General features: G+C 43.7%; 1 protein-coding gene across 2 annotated transcripts; it reads right to left on the bottom strand.

Annotated features, from left to right (window-relative positions):
- Positions 1 to 1,694: 1,694 nt before the first annotated feature.
- Positions 1,695 to 18,834, bottom strand: znf513a (zinc finger protein 513a). Of its 2 annotated transcripts, XM_015947150.3 has the most exons (5): positions 18,478 to 18,635; positions 16,469 to 16,578; positions 13,328 to 13,459; positions 4,553 to 5,332; positions 1,695 to 3,063 (listed from the first exon to the last, which is right to left on the bottom strand). In XM_015947150.3, exons 2-5 carry the CDS (start codon positions 16,506 to 16,508, stop codon positions 1,928 to 1,930), a joined length of 2,088 nt encoding a protein of 695 aa, XP_015802636.3. In that variant the 5' UTR covers positions 16,509 to 16,578; positions 18,478 to 18,635; the 3' UTR covers positions 1,695 to 1,927. The 2 variants fall into 2 exon arrangements, with proteins under 2 accessions (XP_015802636.3, XP_015802635.3); XM_015947149.3 differs by lacking the exon at positions 16,469 to 16,578 and having other exon boundaries at positions 18,478 to 18,834.
- Between the last annotated feature and the right edge of the window lie 461 nt (positions 18,835 to 19,295).

Below are 19,295 nucleotides of genomic sequence, written 5' to 3'. Positions count from 1 at the left end.
CATTCAAGCAACTGATCTTTCTTTGAAACCTATTCATTGTTTCCTTGGCCTTGTGTTTGGGATCATCGTCTTGCTGAAATGTCCACCCTCTTTTCATTTTCAGCTTTATGGTCCAGATATCCAGACTGTCCCGGTACATTTCTCCATTCATCCTGCCTTCAATAATATGAAGTCTGCCAGTACCCTTGCTGAAAAGCAGCCCCACACCATGATGCCTCCACCCCCAAACGTAACTGCTGGCAAGGTGTTCTTGGGGTGGTGGGCAGTGCTATTTCTTCTCCAAACACAATGTAGAATAACAGCCAAAAAGTTAAAATTTGGTTTAATCTGACCATACTATAGTCTCCCAGTAATGCAGGCCTCTCTAAATGCTGTTTCGGAAACTAACCGAGCCTCAACGTGCTTTTTGTTTAGCTATGAAGTCTTACATGGTGAGCACACATGGATGCCATGGCAGTTTTGTGCATTGCCTAGTTTTATTTATTTTTTCTACAGTACCTGCTGATACAGGATCTTCCTGAAGTTAGGCTTAAGTGGTTATTGGCTTGGAACCCTCCTGATTATTCTCTGGACTCCTCTGACAAGAATCTTGTGTGGAGCACCGGATCATGGCTGGTTTATGGTGAACTGGTGCTCTTTCCATTTCCGGATAATGACCCCCACTAGGGATGGGCGATGGCCTAAAATCAATATCACTGTATATTGAGGCGTTCACCTCCAATGATAAATGCAGAACTACATGTATGCGCAAATACAAAAGTTGTCCACTTGATGGCGCCGTCATGTGTATTACGTTGTCACGGTCATGTGACTTGAAGCGGTACAGCTTAAAGGGCCATGAACGTCGCCAACCGACACGTCTTAATTTTTTATGACATGGGAAAAATATGGGTTAGTCAGAAATTTCGATAACGATAGGTTTTTGGTTTATCGCCCAGCCCTCACCTCCACAGCGCTCATAGGAACATTTACCTGCCTTTAACCATTCCCATCAGAATGCTTTTCAATAAGATTATGAAGATCTTGGGAGAGTTCTTTGCTTTTACCCAACATGTCTTTCCTGTGTGCCTCCTGGGTAATGAGAAGCCTTTTTAGGCCCCAAGCAGCTATTACTTATAGGGGGTGGGGTTTCTGTCTCAATACTGACTCCTGACTTACTATGCCATTTTGCACCTTATCTTGTGTTTAACACGTTTCCATGTGTCTTTTCACTTTATTGCACATAATTTATGGACTTAAAGGTTTAGATGTCTTTCCATGAAATAAACAACTGAGTTGATCTTCACAAGTGATGTAAATGTGTCAACAGCCCACTTAGAAATAACCTTACTGATGAAAATGCTGATGTGTCAAACACCCGCTGTACATACATAAAGCACCATAAGTTCTTCTAAAGTACACATCTTTACTGAAAGCTGCACTGTGTAGTCCAGAAATGAAGCTACATTTTCACATATTTCAAGTAGTAGTCTGGAATCTTGCCAAAAATAAGCAGAGGGATGACAAATTATTTAAAAGTCAGATCATAAATTTATTAGACTGATAAAATTCCTTAATAATGTACTAAAGTTGTGAAAACTACACGGTGCAGTCTGACCCTAAAATGCCAAAAACTTGTTTAGTGTCCGAGTGAAACCCGTGGTGTGATAGAAGAAATCCAAGATGTTGCAACTTAAACCATGAAACACTGAAAATGTTCTGCAAAGTCCATTTACTTCGACATAAACAGTATGGGGGACAAACTCCCATCAACCCCCTCACTTAACCTGGAAAATGTTAAGAATTTCTTGCATGTCTACACGAAAGCGATTAGCAGCCTCAGAAGATCTCGGACATAACACTGACAAGACACAAATAAAATCCATTCAAAGGCTCAGTGAGAAGAAACACAAACGTTGCTGGTAGCTTTGTTTTGCTGAGTTATAATTTATGAAATCTCAAGTTTGTAATTTGAATGCATGGCAGGACCCCCCTCTCTTGGCATATACTCCATGTCAACCCCAACCTCTTTCCTGTGACTCTCCATCTCACCAACCATCTCCTTCCTCACGTCCTCCTCTGCATCGTTTCCAGTCATCGGAACTTTGACCCAGCCGTCAGTGGCCACGCCGTGCTTCTTCTGTCTCTTGTAGTTGTCCCAGTGGCCGGTGGTGTAGCCCCCCTCTCTTGGCATATACTGCACATCAACCCCAGCCTCTTTCTTGTGACCATCTACCTCACTAGTTATCTCCTTCCTCATGTCCTCCTCTGCGTCGTTTCCAGTCATCGGAACTTTCACCCAGCCGTCAGTGGCCACGCCGTGCTTCTTCTGATGTCTCTTGTAGTTGTCCCAGTGGCCGGTGGTGTAGCCGCACTCCTGACATTTGTACGGCTTTTCCCCGGTGTGCCGAAGCATGTGCCTTTTCAGGTTCATGCTCTGGTTGCAGCTGTAACTGCACACAGCACACTGGAAAGGCTTGGCGCCCGAGTGCACACGCTGATGTCGTTTAAGGTTGGCCAAGTTCCCACAAGCGTAATCGCACAAATGGCACTTGTAAGGTTTCTCTCCCGTGTGCACTCTATGGTGGCGCTTGAGGTTGTCAAAGTGCGCTGAGGCATAGTCACACTGAGGGCACTTGTATGGTTTCTCGCCGCTGTGGGTTTTCATGTGGCGTGCCAGGTGGTTTGGGTAGTGTGTGAGAAAGGGGCAGGCAGCACAAGTATAAACCTTGTCACTGCGTTCGCCAGGGCTGCTGGGAGATGAGGAGTCTTTAGTCAGCATTTCAAGAGTACACTTGGCACATATCTGAGCGGAGGAGCCATCCTCATCCTCTAGCACAACACCACACAATCGGCAGGTAAAAGGAAAAAGGGAAGGTGGAAGGACAGCACCTTCTGTTACACCACCCCTGGATGTCTTGCTGCTGCTGTCAGTCATCTCCATCAGTGGTGGAGGCTGGTGTCCAGGAGCTGGATTAGAGGCAGGTATGGGTGGTGGCGATGCTCCCTTTAAGCCATCAAAGACTGAAAGGTAGTCGCTGTTCTGGGTTCCCAAACTGAGGTTAGATGTTGGCCTCGTAACCTCTGATACACAAGATAAAGAGACGTTATTCGTTTCAAACAAGACTCTTTTAAACATACCGTATTTTCACGACCATAGGGCGCACCGGGTTATAGGGCGCGGGCGTGGTAAAACGTACCGGTAAAACATCTGTGCGGGCTCGGGACTCGGAACATATCAGTGCAAACCAGACATTGTGAAAATTATAAACAGCCAAAAGCATGCTTCACTTTACTGGTCTAGTCCTGGTTCAGACCTGGTTTAGAGCGCACGTGCGCTGACGGCTCGTGCTCTTCTAATGGACTCGACACACGGGAGCCAACTTCGCCACTCCTCCATTCATTTTCAATGAGACATGCGCGACAAAGCGATAATCGTGGGTCTCCCTCCTACTAAAGCCGGGCGTACACCGGGAGTGCTGCAGGAGGACACACGGGGATTCATGGGGGATGGATGAGGAAACGAAATAAAGAAAGTGGGCGGTTCTAGTACTTTTTGGGTCGCAGCGCTGATGCGCCGTGTTGAAGTTCAGAATGTGTTTACCGGAAGTTGTTGGATTTAACCACATAAACTTTCCACATGAACAAAATCATATGTGTGTTATTAATAGGCCTAAGAAAATCATGTATTTGAATTGTGTTTTATTAACCCTCTGGGGTCCATTGACGCGTATCCGCGTCTTTCAAACGGGTCTGATTTGGGACGCTGTAGCAGCAAGGCTCCGCCTCCCTGAGTTTTGGTTTCAATTGAGCTTTAACAAGGAGATTATAAACTACACCACAGTTTTTAAATTGTGTCAATAGGCAACGTAAAAGCGGAGTTAAACTAAACTAAAAAACGAACTATTTTTATGACAATCTGATAACTTGTCAAAACAGCAGTTTAGTAATCCGTGAGCGGGAATGTGCTTGTGAACATAAAAACCCCACAAAAACATGAGATCCTTTTGCTGTTGGTGGAAGTCTCACATGTTCAGCTGATAAAAAGCATCATTATGTAGCTGAGAGAGAGAGGAAGGCTGCATGAGTAACGAGATGTGTGCAAAAAGGAGCCGCTTGGCGGGGAAAGGAGTGGCGCGAGCGGAGTAACAACAAACAATTAGACAGATGTTAACGGTAAAGTTCATATTTTGGAGCGATCCGGACAGATATATTGTCTCTGCAGTTTAGTAGGCTTCTATTAGGCTTATATAAAGGATGGTGAGAATGATAAATGTCCACCAGGCAGTTCAGATAGTACGGCTGTTTTTTGAACTGGAAGCAGAGGAAGTGGGCGGAGACTCACAGCCGGAGTCTGAAATAGCGAGGATGTTGATGACGATGTGGCAGATCCACAGGTCTGTCTTCGCTCACGTCCGCACGTTCATGCCACGCATCTTGTCTTCTACTACGTTTGCGTCTCACAACAACACAATAGGCGAAAATTTAAGACTTTTAGCCTTATAGTCGTGAAAATATGGTAATTATGTACCTAATTAAACATTCTACTATAGGAAACAATATGTAGACATACCTGTGGTGTTAGACACATCCTCATTCGGTCTTTGGCCACTAACAGGTCTCTTCAGGCTGCTTTGGTCACATGCAGGTCCCAGTAGGGCGTCCTGTCCCAACCCTGCAGGGGGAGCGTGCATGCGCTGGTGTCTCTTCAGGTTGCCAAGCGAACTGCAGGCAAAAGTACAGATCTCACAACTGTAAGGTTTTTCCCCGGTGTGAATACGTAGGTGTCTCTGCAGGTTCACCAGCTGGGCTGAGGCGTAAGTACACACAGGGCAGTTAAAGGGCTTCTCCCCATTGTGGGTCTTCATGTGACGCTTCACATGGTTGGCATAACGCGAGGAGAAGCCACAAATGTGGCACGAGTGCTGCTTTGACAATCTGTCCTCAGCAGACAGTTCATCCTTGTCACTCACATCGTCGTCCAAGTCATCACAATCAAGCTGTGAGTCAGCATGACTCTGAGAACCTGAGCGAATCCCACCACTGCTTTCAAATGGTGAACAGAAGTCTGTGCTTTTGTCCTCTCTAGCCGCTTTGCAGCACCTAAGGCAATACGGGCCGACCAGGTCTATGCCCGGTCCAAGAGGCTCATCGCGGAGCTGTCCACAGCCTCGACAAGACAGGTAGAGAGGGAAACTTGGCTCGGACTGGGTTGCTCTGTCCTCGTTTCCTCTCCTGTCACCAATTGCTTCGCGCAAGTTGTCTGTTTTGCTTTCCATGCTGAGCTGAGTGTAGACAGAACTCTCCTCATCACCCAGAGGATACACAGAGAACCCGATTTCAGCAGCCACTTCTGTGGAGGAAAGACAAACATTTCATTTTACAGGCACATAGTAATTTCTGTGCTACACCAATCTTTTACATTCCAGAGGGAGAAATAAACCATTGAAGGGCAGAATAAAACAAGCAGCATGTGCAGGAAACACCAAGCAACACATCACAAAGGTAAGTGTAACTGACACAGACAGCCTAACTCAACACTAACATTCACATTTCAGAAAAAGTACAACTGATACTCACAATGCTAGCAACAAGGTCAAAGGGGGAAAAACAAGATGCTTCCTCCCAAAAAAGTCAAAAAGAAAAGCTCAGACTACCAACACACTGCTTGTGTGTGAACAAAGAAAAGACGACCTCCCTCCAGATGCTGAAGCAGAAAGTGAGGAACACGAGGGCTGAAATGCCCTTTTATCCCGGCCCATGGTAACCCCTCATGGATGATTACAGAGCCTAATGATGATGATGATGACTATAATGGTGAGGCTGCTGCTGCTGCTGCTCTTGATGATGATGATAATGATGATGAGGGCAGAAAATGATGATGATGATGATGATGATGATGGCTGTGGCTGCAGTGATGATGATGATGATGATGATGATGATAGAACCAATCATGGCAGTGAGGGAGCAGAGGCGGCGGTAGCAGATGATGATGATGATGATGATGATAAATACACATACACACACACACACACACATATATATATATATATATATATATATATATATATATATATATAAAATGGTGTCCTTGATGGTGATGGTACTATTTTTATGACCCTAATATAATATTGGCATCTCTGTTCCTTTTCCGACTTTGTCATTTTTCCAGATGCTCTGACAGAAACCCGAAGCTGAGAAATAAGAGCAGGCAGTCGATTTTACGCTGGAAGACTCTTTTTTATCTTCTATGCTAAAGAAACTTGTGTTTTCAAGAAAAGAAGAAAACACTAACTGTTAAACGTGGCTGAAAACTACGTCAATAACTTTTATATTCTGATTTCATTCATAGTATGATTGCCAATATATGAATATATCAGGAGTAAGAGGTCTTTAGTGATTACTGAAGACAAAAACATGAGTACATTAAACAGACAAAGTAATTAACTGTTTTTTTTTACTTCAAGCTAGAGCTTTAACTTTGATCTCAGTGATTGTTGAGTTAGAAACTTGACCAGTTTCATATTTGACACCACTCTGCAGCCCTCTACTTGCCAGAAACTGAACTGAACAGTTTTGTGGAGCAGGTAGGTGCTCTAAAGGTTGGTTTATGCTTGACGCATCCGCGAGGTCCGCATGGCTCCGCGCGGAAAAGTTGCGTCATTTTGCGTCATTTTAACAACCACGCCCCTCCACCGCGTCTCCGCACGGCCCAAGATTTCCGCAACGCGCACCTCGGAAAATTTCTAACCACGCAGATGGTCGGACGCGGAAAAACATGGCGGACCGGCACGGCAGAGGTTCGTAAATACAGACATTTGTATGATTCAGCTCTCAGAGATCACCGTGATCAACATGTTGTTAATAATTCTTGGAGAGAAATAGCTCGCACTGTCGGAAAAGACGAGGATGCTGTTAAAAATGCTGAAATACCATGTTGTAAACAGTGATTTCTACTTCTACTATGGTGTAGTGTTGGATGCATATGCTGTAGAGCTCCATGCTGCCCCGTTCAGTTTGGGAGAATATTGGCTCACCGCAGAGACGAGCCGCACAAACCATAAAAGCTGCGAGTTGTGAAGCGCGTTCCAGCTGCGAGCCGCATCACCACGTGGAAAGTGAATGTGTCAAGCATAAACCAAGCTTAAAGGGAGAGCTCTTTACCGGCTTCACAGCTTTTAATTGCTATGCTACCAGTTAGCTTTTTCAATTTGCCAATCGTCAATAAAAATAAGAAAAAGTACCGTAAATCCTCTAATACAGGCCGGTATTCAATTAAAGGCCGGGTCTCCAATTTTGGCCGGTGTCAGAGTCAGCGGAGGTAAATAATGGCCGGTCTCTTATTGTGGCCGGATGGCATGTGGTAACAAGCAAGTACGAGCGTCCCAGCGGCAGGGTTATAGTTCCCAAATCAACCAGCAGGAGGCAGTAGAGGTTCACGCAGACCTTTATTAGGCCTTTTCTTCAACGCTTTGTAACGCTACAGACACGATCCTCTATCACGCTCCTACCACACAGAGTCACGGTGTCAGTTAACCATGCTAATTCAACCCACTCCACAGAACACACATCACCTTCCCTGTGGCTTACATAACACTCACACAACACGCAAATCAGCACATAGGAACTAGCAGAACGATAGGAAACACATATAACACAATACCCAGAATGCACCTGGCTTACAACCCCAGCCAGGTCATTACACTATCAAGTTCAAAGAGAACGTGCTGATTATGCTGCAGAACACTCTGAAGAGCAGCAGTAGGGTGTGTATGAACTACAGTAATCCCTCGTTTATCGCGGTAGATGCGTTCCAGACCTGGCCGCGATAGGTGAAAATCCGCGAAGTAGGGACTCCCAGCATGCCCCTCGCGGGGATTCCCTTCACGTCGCACCTACGTCACAAACCGCGGCTATAAACGGAAGTTGCCTTTCCAGCTCACCACTCAGTCATCGTTTCTTCAGATCAACGATCAGAGTTTCCAACCTACCGATCAATCCAACGAACTATCAGCTCATAGTAAGTTATCTTACTTACTTCTGGAAAGCCCGGCATTTCCGTGTCACTTCGTTGACGCTCGAACGCTCGGGGGTTTCCTAGATCAGCCGGCGTTTCACCGACGCTCTCACTTCCGCGTCTGTGAAACCACGCTCCCTATTGAATTATCATATGATCACATTCTCTTTTTGGGGGTAAAACTCAAGTGCCAGACCGTAGGTACTGACACGCGATCGTTCATGTCGGTTAATTTTTAATGTTTTCTGTCTTTTATTTGCGCCTGATGTGTATCGCTGCTGTGGAGCGGGGCGCATCAACTTGTCCTCCGACGCACAGATCACAGCAGGGAGCGCTCAGCTGTTTTCGCGGTCGGTAGATCTGCCTCCTGAGCACGGCCACAGTAACAATCAGGTGTCGCCACCTCAAAAACTAATTTAACACGCGATCGTTCATGTCAGTTCATTTCCTTTAATTTTTTCTGTCTTTTATTTGCGCCTGATGTGTTTCGCTGCATGCTGTGGAGCGGGACGCTGCGCGCATCACCTTGTCCTCCGACGCACTGATCACTGATACAACCGCCAAACAGCAAGCGCTCCGCTGTTTTTGCGGTCGGTAGATCTTTTAGAACTGCAGTTCAAAGGTAACTCATGAGGTGAATATGAACCCAGGCAGCAGTTTTTCTTTAGGATTGAGAGGAGATGCAGGAAGATAATAAACAGACAGGACAGAAAAATAGTCAAATAAAAACAAGTTAGTTTTTGTACCTGCTGTTGCAACAAACAGACACCATTGAAGGTAATCAGAAGTGAGGAACAGAAAATGAAATAATTATTTTAATGTTTAGAGCAGCAGGAACTCCGAGAGGCTGCAGGCACATCAGTGAGTTTGCGGCAGCTGCGCAGGGGGAGGGGGGAGAGGGCTGAAGCAGGGGGAGGGGGGAGAGGGCTGAAGCAGGAACTACCGTTGTTAAAAGAAATGTGTTTAACTTTGAAAATGTGGGCGCACTTTTAATTGTCAAAAACTCCAGCGAACCATAGTTCATTTTGCTCAAATAGAAATAGAGGCCTGCCTCTAATACTGGCCCTCCTTCCAATAAAGGCCTGGAGCTTGATGAGTTTGAGTCAAATACAGGCCCGGGCCTGTATTAGAGGATTTACGGTAGTTTTGTTTTTTTTTTTTGCATCATGGGGAGGGTGGAAGTAAAAGAGAATATCACTGGAGGCAAAGCAAAGGGTTAAAACCAGAGTGAGCATTGGCTTGGCCTACGCTAGTTAGAGGGAGCTAAAGGAGGCTACAAAATCATGGACTGATGGTGACCGCGCTTTGTTGCTAATGGACTTGTAAGTAATATTTTTTTGTGCAACAGTGTTGATCTTTTTACATCGTAATTTATTTTAGTTATAGTTGACTCATGTTAGCTCGTTGTTGCACTAGCTACAGCAGGCAAGGTTGTTTAAGACAGTTGTAATTCCAGTTTCAACCAGTAGGGCGGATGAGCAGGAAACGCTAGGTTATGCATATAACCACTGTTCCTTGAAGGAAAGGAACAACAAAGGTACTATGGGAAATATAAAAACGCCCCCTAAGCAACTATCAAACCTGGGCCGACAACGCCATCTATTGGGCCATTCCCATCTGTACCGGGTCGGCCCGGGCCGGGTAGCCCCAGTCGGCCCCAGCCTGGCCCGGTTGATTCCACACATCCTTGTCTTAAGCCCATGTGGGCTGATTCTACCCACCAATCAGAGGCTTGCTCTAATGGAAGGTGTGAATGGGCTGATTCTACCCACCAATCAGAGGCTTGCTCTAATGGAAGGTGTGAATTTGCTGTCAGCAGTGGGTGTGTTGGCCCTGGTCGGCCTGAAGTAGTACCCCTCGGGAAGAGGGCCGAGAATGAGCCTTGGTTGGCCCGGGAAAATTCCAGGCCACCCAGATATGTAAAAAACCTACGCTACCCGGCCCGGGCCGACCCGGTACAGGTGGGAATGGTGCTTAATGGGCCATTCTCATCTGTACCGGGTCGGCCTGGGCCGGGTAGCCCTTGTCAGCCCCAGCCTGGCCCGGTTGATTCCACACATCCTTGTCTTAAGCCCATGTGGGCTGATTCTACCCACCAGTCAGAGGCTTGCTCTAATGGAAGGTGTGAATTTGCTGTCAGCAGTGGGTGTGTTGGCCCTGGTCGGCCTGAAGCAGACCCCCTCGAGAAGAGGGCTGAGAATGAGCCTTGGCTGGCCCGGAAAAATACCAGGCCACCCAGATATGTAAACAACCTACGCTACCCGGCCCGACCCGGTACAGATGGGAATGGCCCATAAGATGGCAACTCAGACCTGGCAGACAAAAAACTTCATGAGCCACTGAAGGGGCCATGAATTACAGACGGTATAATCCCACAAAAGTGTAGGGTGCAGCCCAGCTAGCAGCCGAGCAAATGTCACCAACTGAAAGGCCCTAAAAATAGCGCCCTTGAAGTAGCCACACCTTAAGTAGAGTGCGCTCTGGCCCCTTGGGGCAGCTAAAGCCATTAACACTGTAACACAGGGAAACAACCTCTGCAGTCCAGTGAGAAAGTCTTTGCCTCAACAAAGCTGTACTCTTTGAGGGTTTGGCAAAACACACAAACAGTCTGACAGTTGGAAAATCAGAGTCCACATATGCCTGTAGAGCACAAACCGGGCACAGACAATGCAACCTCCACTGCTCTTGGGAGGCTAATGGAGGACGACTGAAAAGCCGAAAGCTCTATGGTCACAGAACCATAGGTCAGCGGGATAACCTTGGGCACATATGCAGAATTTGAACACAAAGTAACCCTAGACCTGTCTGTTGAAAATTGCAGACAGGAAGAGTAAACCAAAAGAGCATGAAGATCGCCCACCCGCTTAGCCGATGCCAGGGCTAAGAGCAGGGCTGTCTTATAAGACAGGAACCTCATGTTGACCAACTCAACTGGCTCAAATGGAGGACCGGGCCTACAGAACCAAAATGAGGTCCCTAGAAGGGCCAGAATGTCCAACAACAGGCCTCAGCTTGCAAATTCTCTCAAGAATCAGAAAGCCCACAGGTAAACCTTGTTAAAAGACTCATGGCAAGCAGAAACGGCCACCAGGTAGACCTTCAACCAGGATATGACACAACAGTTACATGTTGTCTGTGCATAATAGCACATTCTGGCCTCTCAGGTAATGACTGAAAAGCCTCAGGGCCAGAAACATGGCTGACAGTTCTAGACAGTAATATTGAACCCTGACTGGGTCAAGGACCATGTGTCCCTCACTGCCGTAACCCCACAGGCCCCCCAGCCTTTCAGGGAAGCATCTGTGGGCACTACCACATGCTTGGACACCCTCTCAATTGGAGAACCCTGGTGGAGCAACCTGGTTCTCTCTATGGGAGAAGAGCCATTATGCAGGCCCTAGGGATAGCAAACTTCCGGTGAAGACATGAGGGACAGAGACGGGGAGAGCCTACCCACTGCTGGAAGTGTTGCACCCCACCAATAACCAACGGAGAGGCACTATGGCTATAGTGGAATCCATTATGCCCAACAGCTCTAAAGTAGTGAGGAGTGTTAGATTTGCTCCCGGTTGGAAGTGGGTCATGTTGCTGCAGAATGCAGGTATCTCTAGCCAACCAAGAGCATATTTCTAGTCCAAGGAAGAAAACCCTCTGGCTCGGATCTAGGGAGCTCTTCTTGTAACTGAGAAAGCCCAGGGCTCAAACATGAGAAAAATAACCTTGGAAACATGAGCCTCCGCATGCACCTGAGAACTTGCTACCAAAGCCCAATCATCCAAGTAGGCAAGAATGTGGATACCCCTCTGAGAGGTGCTAACACAGCTTCCATACATTTGGAAAAAGTGCACTAGGGCTAATTTGAGTGGGAGAACCAAATACTCATAGGCTTTCCATTCAAACACAAAGCACAGGAACTGCCTGTGATCGGGATGAATCCCCACATTAAAATATGCATTCATGGGATTGATCCATCGACATATATACCGGACAATTCATTTCCATAGGCTCCAATAACACGTTTTTGAGGATAAATGGGAGGTGGCCACCACCGCCATTTTGACCAGAGAGTTCTTTTCATTGCACGTGCGACATATGTTGCACTGTACGGCCCCCCTCATGATCCACCAGGCTTAGCTAGTTTTCTGGGGGAAACCCTGAATGTGCCAATTGTTTCGTTTTCGTCATGTTAGGAGTCAAAATCCAACTATACATTTTATTAACTGCAAAGCAATTAAATAAACAGATGCAGTGCAAGAAAACAAAATGGCATTTATTAATAACACACTCCACCTCTCAGAAAATTACTTAAGCCTGATTTATACTTCTCTGCAAGCAGGAGACGCACACGCATTGACAGACGATTAGCTCTCAGACTTCTGTTACCTGGGGAGCGTTGCAAAGCAGTTCTCTGCCAGGACAACAGAGGGCTGTTCTGTGTTATCCTGCCACCATAACACTCGGTCCACTAGTGTATTTATTATTGTGATTATATATTTTAGAAACTTTATAACAAGGACAAATTTGTCCTCTATTCTCCTTCACCTCTTCATGTGATCGCCACCTCTAAATCCAAGTTTCCCGTCATTTCCGTACATGCTTGCTCTGTATTTTGTACTCCTTCAGTCACGGGTGAATAACGTTCATATTTTCTGACTTTTTCCACGAAGCGTTCTTCAATCTGTTCTGGGTCTAACGCTAAATATCTCTTTACTTTTTTGCAGTGGTGTTGTGGCAAATTTACAGGAAGCAGCATCATGACCAGTCACAACCTTGTGTTCTCCATCACGATCAACGGATGTTTAAATTTTTGGGCATGTCTCCGTCACCCTCTGTGAGTTTGTCGGAGAGCCCTTGCAGGGACATGGAAAGGCGTTGCGTGTCATCACACCGATGCAGATGGATAAGATAAATCAGGCTTTAGGGCATTAGTCCATGCTGCTGTGACCCTGGCTGATCACTGAAGACATTACGTATGCTTGCTCCATCAGAGGACAGGCCCCTGCTGCCATTTCTAGGTCTCTCTGAGAGCCAAAGGTAATGGGGTCATTTTCTCTCTACAATATTAAAAGCCAACTTTGTGGTCAATTAAGGAGCTTATGGTTGTTATTTCCACCTCCTTTCTGTCACTCGTTGGCATTTTAAAGAAAACACGTTCATTGTAAAACTTTACAAGATTGATCATTTTAAAATCAATTCAGAATCATTTATGTCACAATCCATCAACAAATATATTTCTCACCCATTAAAATTCAAGGGTAATAAAACAGGAAAACGGACACTGAATACATAATTCTTCCCAATTCAGTTTTTGTTTTACATAAAAATACAAACCTGAAAACTTTTCCAGGCTTAGAATCTTGTCGTGATCAGAATCACCAAACACAAGGTCTTGTCCAAGAAGGAAGTCGGTATCTAAGGGGAGGCTTCCTGGAGCTTCAGCGGCTACACCATCTTCAGAATCCACTGTCACAAAAAAGGAGGAACAATTTTATTTATACAAATATTTAACAGCAATGAAGTTCAAGTCCGCAGATAAAATACTGGCTTTTTTACGAGTACATTCAGAAATTATTACAATATAATAAAATAATGTATTGCAGATGAAGGACTCTGTGGGAAGATTGAAGTTCAGCTAAATAAGTTTATATCTTATTTACAGTAAGGCTGTCTCTCTGTTATAACAGTGATTTATAAAATGTTAAAAACCTTTTTATTAGGAATTGAAACAAAAATAAAGAGAAAACAATATTTTCTAACACTAACCCATTTTCTAAACCAAACTCAACTCATAAGAGCCGGCAGATGGGGCCATTTTATGACAGTCACAGCTAAAGATGCTTGAATGTATAACTTGTCCTCTGAAGCATTACAGAGCCCAAACAGGCACCCAACACCTGTCACTTTACTGCAAACCTTTCAGCCAATAAAAGCATGAGATTTTTGGTGATGCGTTTTAGTAATTATACACAAGGAGTGTTAAGTTGAAACGTTTTAACGTAATCTCAGTAATTATTACAGAAACGTTAGCTCTCTTAAGTAAGGTTGCACACAGCTGTTGATAGCTCTCTGAACAGCCTCTGTTTGGATAAACAACAGTTTACATTCTACTGGACTGATGCGCTCAGGTTTATGAAATAATCATCACATTCATCAATTTCCCTCTGGGATTAATAAAGTATGTTTGAATTTGAATTGAATTAGCATCCATGAAGTTTTGAAGATGGCAGCAGTTGGATTAACCGTTAGCTCATCAGTCCGTGTTTTCACTTTAGGAGTTCCAGGAAATTTCTGTTATGTGGGACGGCGATGGGGAAAACAAAAGGCTCGTCTTCTCAGCCATTGTGTCTCCATAAAAAACAGCTGTTTCAGGACTTTAATAAGATGTCAGCACATTGCGACCGTTTCGGCAGTAAGTGATGTCACTGATCAGCACCAAAAGGCATCCACGAATATTAATAACCTTTAAAAAGGTTTAATTCTGTCAAAGTACGCCATAATTAAATCTATGCAGGAGATGAGGAGAGCAGCTGTGTGATGTAAAATGTGACGTTCAATGACCAAAAGCAATGCCATTTTTATGATGCGCTGTAGGAGACCACGAAGCAGCAAAAATGGCGGTGTTGTGGAGAATTTCTGCTGCATTTTTCTGCATTGGGAGTTTAGAATCGGCAAATCAGTGTCAAAGCTGGTTATATTTCCCTTCTATTCGGCTTCACCAGCAACTCTTCCAACTTTTTAAAGGCCGGTGGTTTTGGCCACGTCTGCTGATGTTATTTCCAACTGAATTACAACCAGTCAGCATGAGTTAGCCACAAGTCCCACCCAGTGACTCTACTGGGACATTTCTGAGTACATACCCCAGTTAAGGTACTTGGTTGATTCCTGAAATGGCCGGAAAATGCCTGAGGAAATGGAAAACCGCAGATACCACAAAGATCTGTTAATATTACCTGGAAGTTCTGATAGTGGATATTCTCCATATTTCTCTAAACAGTTGAGTCAAAAAGCAAACTATGAGTAAGATGACAATGATTCCATACAACACCCTTCCAAATGTCTAACATATCCCTTTAATATGAACGCTCCGATGCAATCACGTGATCAGAAATTAGGCCCAATCACGTGAGTTTTCAAAGGTTTGGAATTGGGCGGAAAAGATCGCATTTCACCTTATTAAACAACGTATTTCATACCGAGATAGAGATTTTCTATACATAACTGTTTTAACATCAAGTTCCTCTACATCAGTATTCTTTGTTTCTTGGACAAAAACAACACCGCAACATCACATAATTCACGCCAGGCGGCGATTCTGACATTATAACATAGCTGTCAGTTAACAGGCTAATGCAGAGCTAACTCGTCTCCTCAGAAAAGAGAAAATGTCTGCAGTTTGGTAATATTTTAAACCGGACAGCGAGGCCAGTGCAACAGACACGTATAAGCTGTGCATACTACATGGTAGAAAAGACAGAGCTGCATGATACGTAGCCTTCAAAACAAACTACTTTCTCATTCGACTTTCATCTTCAGGTGTCGCCAAAGCAAATCAGCTGGCCTCCATTAAGTCCCCGTCCACAGCAGCAACTGGGACAAAAGCACGGAGCCAGCCAACAGAGGAGGATACGCTAATAAACCAAGAAAAATTGCAGACAGACTGCATAAATGTCTGGGTTTCCCAGTCTCCTGCAGCACTCAAGCTGCCCGCAGCAGTTAGAGGTGTTGTGCAGAAAAATGGAGCCTGCCGGCTGTGGCGCTGTGCAACATCCCTGTGACGGGAACGCGTGTCTCTCACGCCGAAAATTGAGGTCGTTAACATCTGTAAATATGAGCAACGAACCAACTTTTGGATATATAAGGGGTTCCATAACAAATGGTGATTTTGGCAGATAAACTGAGGGAATACATAAATACAAAAATAAAGAAATACCTATATATTAAATAAAAAACTTAAAGGTCAACTTCAATGTGTTCTCCTTTCATCTTATTTTAATACTTTTCTGAAGTATCTCAATGAGACTCCGTATCGGACCTGGACTCTGAGAGCAAAACAAAAGTGATTGGAACATCCCCACCCTTTAACATATTGGTGTTAACAAATGAATATCTGACTTTATTCATGCACACAGAAACAAAACTGGAAAAGTGTTTTAACATTATTCCAGTGTGAACAGCCAAGACATTAACTCCAATTAAGGCAGAACATGAAATCACTGCACTAGTTACGGTTCTGCAATTTTAGAAGTAATGCCTGTGAAACATTTCCAGTTCTTAAACACCAAAGTGTGTTGTCCACATGTGAGCAGAGAATGCAAACAGCTGGGGCTGTGCTGACAGACAATTAATCTCTAACGCACAATATGTGTGGTGTGTGTTTAAAAAATGCTTTGATGCGACTAAAGATTTCCAACAGTTACGGTTATGCCTCAGTTTTTTTTTTAATCAACAGAAAGCAAATATTAAAACACCTACACTTGACTGGTTGTGGATTCTGTTGTTTTTTTCTTGGCATCTTCCAGTCAGCCTCTCTCTTTTTTCCAACGTCTTTTCGCAGACTGCAGCAATCATCAGCTCATTCTCATCTGTTCGGGAAAATATTTTGTCAGTATTCCATAAAAACTAAGCAGAGGACATGGGGAAAATATTGATAAGCCTTTGTCAACACATTAAAGGTTTAACCTAGCTTAGATCAGCTAAACCAACTAGTGCTGCAGTAATTCATCTTTAGTTTATTATTTATTACTTTAAAGGCCCACCTGCCCGTTTAGCTTGATTTTAGCACCCCCTAGTGTCCGTTTAGTAGAACGAAAAGCAAAACTTATCTCCTCGCTGTGCGTTCATCTTTTTAACATCTTAATGTAAGAGCTGAAATATCTCCCCAACCTCCATTAGCATCTACAAGAGTGATTCATGACTAAATATAATAAATAATATGTGTTCATTATCTAAAACATGCAGGAAGCAGACTGCAACGCCAGGTATGTCAGCCCCGTTTTTTGGATGATTCTGATCAAATGTTCATTAATCATAACTTCTCACGTGTGCATTTAGACTCCAGAATTCCTCTCTTGTACAGGATGCAAAATTAAATCTGATCTTTCAAACTGGACTGAAAAGTCAAAACACAGAACTATAAAGTAAAAGTAAGTAAAACTTTATTTATATAGCACTTTTCACAGATAAAATCACATAGTGCTTCACAACATACATAAAAAGGCAAAACAGGACAGGAGCACAAGGTCCACTTACATAACAGCTTGTCTAAATAAAAGCGTCTTCAGCTGCTTTTTAAAAGAATCAACCGAGTCGGCCACACAAAGAAACAAGGGCAGGGCGTTCAAAGTCTGGGAGCTACAGCTTGAAAGGACAGGTCCCCTCTAGTTTTAAATCTGGTCTTAGGGACCTTCAGTAGGTTCTGACCCAAGGACCGTAGAGTGTGGCCAGAAGAGTGAGGGATTAAAAGGTCTGATAAATATTGTGGAGCTTGTCCATTAAGAGCTCTAAAAGTCAAAACTAAAATTTTAAAATCAATTCTAAACTTGACCGGTAGCCAACGTAAAGAAGATAAAACCGGTGTTATGTGAGCCCTTCTATTGGTTCCTGTTAAAAGCCTTGCTGCAGCGTTCTGGACCAACTGGAGACGACGGACATCTGACTAGTTAAAACAATAAAGGGTGTTTCAAATCTTATAAAGAAAAGACTGACTGATTTGGCGAGAGTACAGAAGGACCATTGTAAAAGTAAACATTTAGAAATGAGCAAAATGAAAAAGTGTGTTCTCAAAAATGGTTCTAAATTCTGAATCCTGTCTTTACTTATAGGATTATTCTCAAACATAAACATATATTCCCAATGTCATTTATTTTATTTCATAGCTAACTGGGTGTATCTTGTTTTAAAATGTAAATCAGTGACAAAACTGCCCTGAGAGTACCTCCAGATGACAAGAAACAGCTTTAAAATGTCCTTCTAGTTCTGGCCTCGTGTATTCAAGAATCTGTGCATTAATTAACTGACGTAAATATATTTCTGTAGTTTGAATTTTACATTTGTTAACATGAAAAAAAGCTGGTGGGTAATAGTATCGGTCTCGTACTCTTCCTGCGCATATTTTATACTGTATTTAAAAAGTAAGTAACCCATGAGAATGTGTGTGTTGTTTCAGTGGTGCACGTATGCTGCAAACAATAGCCATTAAGCCAATTTAGCAAGGTGGCTAACACTTAGCTCATGTGCAAATTACCCAAGACGAAATGAAAATTAGGCTGCATGCCTTCATTTTTCAGTAGTATGCCAATGAAAAACGCAGGAAGTACGACAGTAAGCTGTAGTTACGCAGAGTAGCGCATTTAAAAAAATTCCGCAGTAATGACGGAAAGGAACCATCTACAGTGACTATTACATGAAAACACATGAAACCGTTCAGCTAATTACCGACTAGCAAACATCAACTTCACTGTGTAGCTACCAGGCTAACTTACCCACAAAACGTAAATGCTCTTGTCGAGTGAGACTGGTTTTACCGTGGATAAAAAGCCCAATTAATGGAAAGTACTTTCCCTGAAATGATCTACGTCTGGAAATCCGCCATTTCTTCATGGGCTGCGGCGACAAAGAAAGGCAATTAAAGGTATTTTTCATAACTTAATTGATTTTGTGATTCGCTTGTGATCCGTCGGTAGCAACAACATCTCTACTTCCGGTAAATGGATTTCAGAATAAAAGCTGGCCCTCTGACATCGAGGAAGAGCGGTTTCTACAAAACATTCCACTGAAATTATTTCAAGCGACCATTTCAGTCATTTATTGTGTGATCTTAAAGAAAAAATAAACTCTCACTCTGTGTTATGTAACAGCTTCATTTCATTTCCTAAACGGTCCTTTATTTACTAATTTGTAAATCATTGATCAACATCAGAAAGTTGACTCAACAGCTGCTTACTGGTCTTGTTTATTTATAAGCAGATCAAAATTTCAAGTACATTCATTAATGTGTATGTTACTTTGTTTACAATTACAAATCATTTGATTAATTATAAATCTTCAGATAACTAAAACATGTTTCAAACTAATTACAAAACCATAAGGCACAGTTGGAAAGTGATCAAGAATGGATGACTAAATGCATGAAGTTATGAGTTTCTCTTTATCTTGCAACTCATATTGGGAGGATGGTGGCTCTGGGGTTAGAAGCACCCTGCAGTGGGTTGACTATTTGAACCCAGGTTCCATCCATGTCAGTCATTGTATCCTTGGAAAAGACACTTAACCTTCTTGCCTACTGATGGTGGTGGTCAGA

Source organism: Nothobranchius furzeri, chromosome 2 (assembly GCF_043380555.1).
Source record: "Nothobranchius furzeri strain GRZ-AD chromosome 2, NfurGRZ-RIMD1, whole genome shotgun sequence".
Taxonomy (NCBI): domain Eukaryota; kingdom Metazoa; phylum Chordata; class Actinopteri; order Cyprinodontiformes; family Nothobranchiidae; genus Nothobranchius; species Nothobranchius furzeri.
The sequence above is the reverse complement of the archived record's forward strand: the minus strand, read 5'-3'. Positions and strand labels throughout refer to the sequence as shown.